Raw genomic sequence first — 3,552 nt, 5'->3', positions numbered from 1 at the left:
AGCTCTGGCCAGGCAGGCCCAGAGTGGGGCAAGCCTGGCGGAAGCACCGCTGAAGCGGGGGCACGGGGGGCCGGCGATCAGGCCGACGGCCGGGCACAGAGCGGCCGTTCATTACCCACAGGCACAGGAGACCAGGGCGACACTACGCTGTTAATCCCAGCAGCCACAGATGACTACAGATGGCGAAGCCCAGCCGCCAGCATTTGTCAGACCTCCTCCTTCCTGCCAGGGCAAGAGCAAGGGCGGGTGCAGTCCCTCACCCCCACTCAAGCCCCATCACTGAATCTTGGCGAAGTTCTAACTCTGAAAGATTTATACTCTACAATGGATCAGAGGAAAGTACTACCCAGAAACACCACCACAGGGGCCAGGGTGGACAGGCACCTGTCCACTCACACCGAGAGAGCCAGTGCTCCGGGGGCTGGTCAGCACGGCTCGGAATGAGCTCTGCCCCTCTGACCCGTGTTCTGCTCACTCTCTGCTCCACTGTCAGTCCGCAGGGGAGGACACCGTGCTGGTGACCTGTCACCACCCCTGACAGCCTTGGGGCTGGCACATGGCTTCATTCATTCGGAACTCATTGGGTGCCTCGCACAGGCCTGGCTCTGGTCATGGCACTGAGAACACACTGGGGAGCCAGACGCTATTCCCGCTCACTCCCACGGAGGACAGAGGCCTCGACAAGCAAGCACATCAAACGCATCGGACGGCGCATCAGACGGCACACAGGGCTCGCAGGGAACAACGGGACACGAGGAAGGGGGAGCGCAGAGAGCCAGGGACACCAGGCCAGTAGATCCGAGGGGACCTATCCAGGGAGGTGACACTCACGCTGAGGCTTCAGTGAGGAGGGTCAGACGGTGCGAGAGGAGGGACAGCAGACGCAGGACTGGCCCGTCCAAAAAGGAGCAGGCCAGTGTGCCGGGAGGCGGTGCGAGAGGAGGAACAGCAGATGCAGGACTGGCCCGTCCAAAAAGGAGCAGGCCAGTGTGTCGGGAGGCCGGGAGACAGGGACGAGGCTCGCGGCAGGCAGAGGCAGACCAAGGTTCTCACGAGGGCAACGAGCAACCTCAGGACAGTTTTGAGGCTGAGAGTGGACCTGATCTAATGAACATCCATCCCTCATGTGACGCATGAGCCGAGGGAGGAGGAGAGGGCAGAGAGGAAGGACAAGGTCCAGGACGCAGGATTCTGGGGACAGAAGCCAGGACTCAGCCTCCGGAGCCGTCTCGAGAAGACCAAGACGTGCGAAGCCTCTGGGTCATGAGGATAACGCAGGGATTCACAGACCCAGGTCACGGGCAGCAGAGCGGCTTCCCACCCCTGTCCAGGGAACTGCAGTTTCCTTGGCGGAAGGCTGGGGCTGCACTCCCCCAACACACCCCTTCACTCAGCATTGCTGCACAGACACCAGTTTGTAGCCACAGGCTGGCAGACCCTCGAATGCCGTTCCCTTCCTCTCAAAAGAAAAAGCCACGTTTTCCTCACCTCCCCGAGGGGAAGGCGGGCATCTGATCTATTGAAGGAAGAAGAGCAGCAGCCTGGGGCCCATCGCCTCCACGTGCTCAGGTCTTGCATTAACACCCATAACAAGTGTCTCCACGTCCTCTCCTGAAAACAGGAAACTCTCAGACTGCCCGCAGCACGGACCAGTCGGGAGGCGACAAGCTGGAATTATTTGACACTCATCATAATACAGCTGGGGCCCCCTGTGCCCAGGGACGCCGTCCGCCAGCAGGCCAGTGAAGCCATCTGAACCATCCGTGCTCCCACATGTACCCGTGGGCCCAGGGAGTGCCGTCAGAAGGAACAAGAGGAGAAGACAGGCGGGCGATACCAGGGTCCTGGTCCACAGAGAGAAGGAGAGTCTCTGAGCCACACTCCCTTTATGCCATGTGTCTGCGTTAAAGGACCGTCTTTCTACATAAAAGGAACATGTTTTAAAGCCCTGTCCGTGGAGTCCAGTACACTGAAATGGGTGTGAAAAGGCAATTCCCCAGAGGTACTCTAGCGACTTCCTCTGGAGGGACGGGAGGGGTGAGTAGGGGCCTTCTACCTGGTCTGTGACGTTCTATTTCTTCAGGAGTAGAATGCATACTCATGTACTACATGTACTGTTAAAATTAATGAAACGGTACATCACAGGACGGCATCCGAGAAGTACCCACCAAGACCCTCTGCCCAGGCGTGTCAGTTCTAGGGGCTCTCCTTACAGACACACAAGCACACCCACCAAAGACGTCTGCTCTAGAAAACCCACTGAAGAAGCATCGGGAGCAAAAACGGTAAAGGACATAAATGTCCATCATTAAGACATTAAGAAAATGGTGGTGCCAGTGTACAACGGATTTCCACGTGATGTTGAAAAGCAGTGATGTATTGTGGTGTGTGTGTGCTTAGCTGCTCAGTCGTGTCCGACTCTCTGAGACCCCACCGACTGTAGCCCCCCAGCTTCCTCTGTCCGCGGGATTCTCCAGGCAAGAACTCTGGAGTGGGTGCTGCTTCACTATAGGGGCGGCAGCTTGGCGTATCCAGTGAAACAGTGCATGTGGTGTTACCACCTTGTTTACAAAAAGAAGAAAAGGAAGAACAAGGACAGGAGGAGTCGACGTATACACAGGCACCCTGTCTCCACGTGGAGCCCGGAAGCGGCGCGGGAGGGGGCGGCGGCCGACTCCCGGGACGGGCGTCGGGGACCAGGGGACAGCGAGCGGACGCCTTGCGGGCACCGTGCGGGTCTCTGAGCTTCCCCAACTTGTGCTGCGAACGAGTGGCAAGGGTGTCACGCACACACGCGGTAAGAAGACCTAAAGCGCTCGGCGTCGGCGGGGCGGCCCCTCCCGCCCCCGGCCCCTGCCCGCGGCCGCGCTCACCGCCGATGATGGTCCGGATGAGGGACGCGTGGCCCGGGCAGTCGACCAGCGTGACCTGCAGCCGCGGCTCGGGCTCGGGCTCGGGCCCCGCCCCCGGCGCCGGCCGCAGGTGCGCGGGCAGCGGCACCGAGAAGCAGGAGAAGCCCAGGTCGAGCGTGATGCCGCGCTCGCGGCTCTGCGGCTGCTTGTCGAAGGCGGCGGTGGAGGCCGTGGTGCTGAGCGCGCGCGCCAGCGCCGTCTTGCCGCTGTCGATGTGGCCCAGGACGCCCACGTTCACGTTCACCCGCCGGCCCGCCATGCCGCCGCCGGTCCTCCCGCTAAGCCGGCCCGGCCGCCGCCCGCGCCCGGCTCGCGCGTTCCGCCGCCGAAGCTTCCGGTCCCGGTCCGCCCGCCGGGGCGTCGGGGAGCCGGGGCCGCCGAAGCGCCGGACTGAAAGCAAAAGGAACGTCCCGCGCCGGGCCCGCGGCCCCCACGCTCTGGCCGTGCCGCCCACAGGAAAGGGGTGGCCCCCGGTCAGCGGCACGGACCACACTTCCAAATGCCTGCCTGGGCCCGGCAGGTGGCTCTCCGGAGAGATGGGCAGGGTTTAAAGTGCCCAGAGGGGTACTGCACGGACGGGCTGCCACTGCTCAGCTTCAGCCAAGCATAGCGGCTGGGACTACCAGCCCCGCCTGTCAAG

The 3,552-nt window shown here is 62.0% G+C and overlaps 1 protein-coding gene across 1 annotated transcript in view; it reads right to left on the bottom strand.

The window, feature by feature from the left end:
- The window catches only part of EEFSEC (eukaryotic elongation factor, selenocysteine-tRNA-specific), a 114,981-nt gene extending 111,805 nt beyond the window's left edge, over positions 1-3,176 (bottom strand). The window contains exon 1 of the mRNA XM_010832832.1: positions 2,874-3,176. Within this exon, the coding sequence (XP_010831134.1) occupies positions 2,874-3,171 (298 nt within the window). The 5' untranslated portion in view covers positions 3,172-3,176. The remainder of the gene's footprint in view (positions 1-2,873) is intronic.
- Between the last annotated feature and the right edge of the window lie 376 nt (positions 3,177-3,552).

Source organism: Bison bison, unplaced genomic scaffold, assembly GCF_000754665.1.
Source record: "Bison bison bison isolate TAMUID 2011002044 unplaced genomic scaffold, Bison_UMD1.0 scf7180017862279, whole genome shotgun sequence".
Classification (NCBI taxonomy): Eukaryota; Metazoa; Chordata; class Mammalia; order Artiodactyla; family Bovidae; genus Bison; species Bison bison.
Note: the sequence above shows the minus strand (reverse complement) of the source record. Positions and strands in the feature narration are given on the sequence as shown.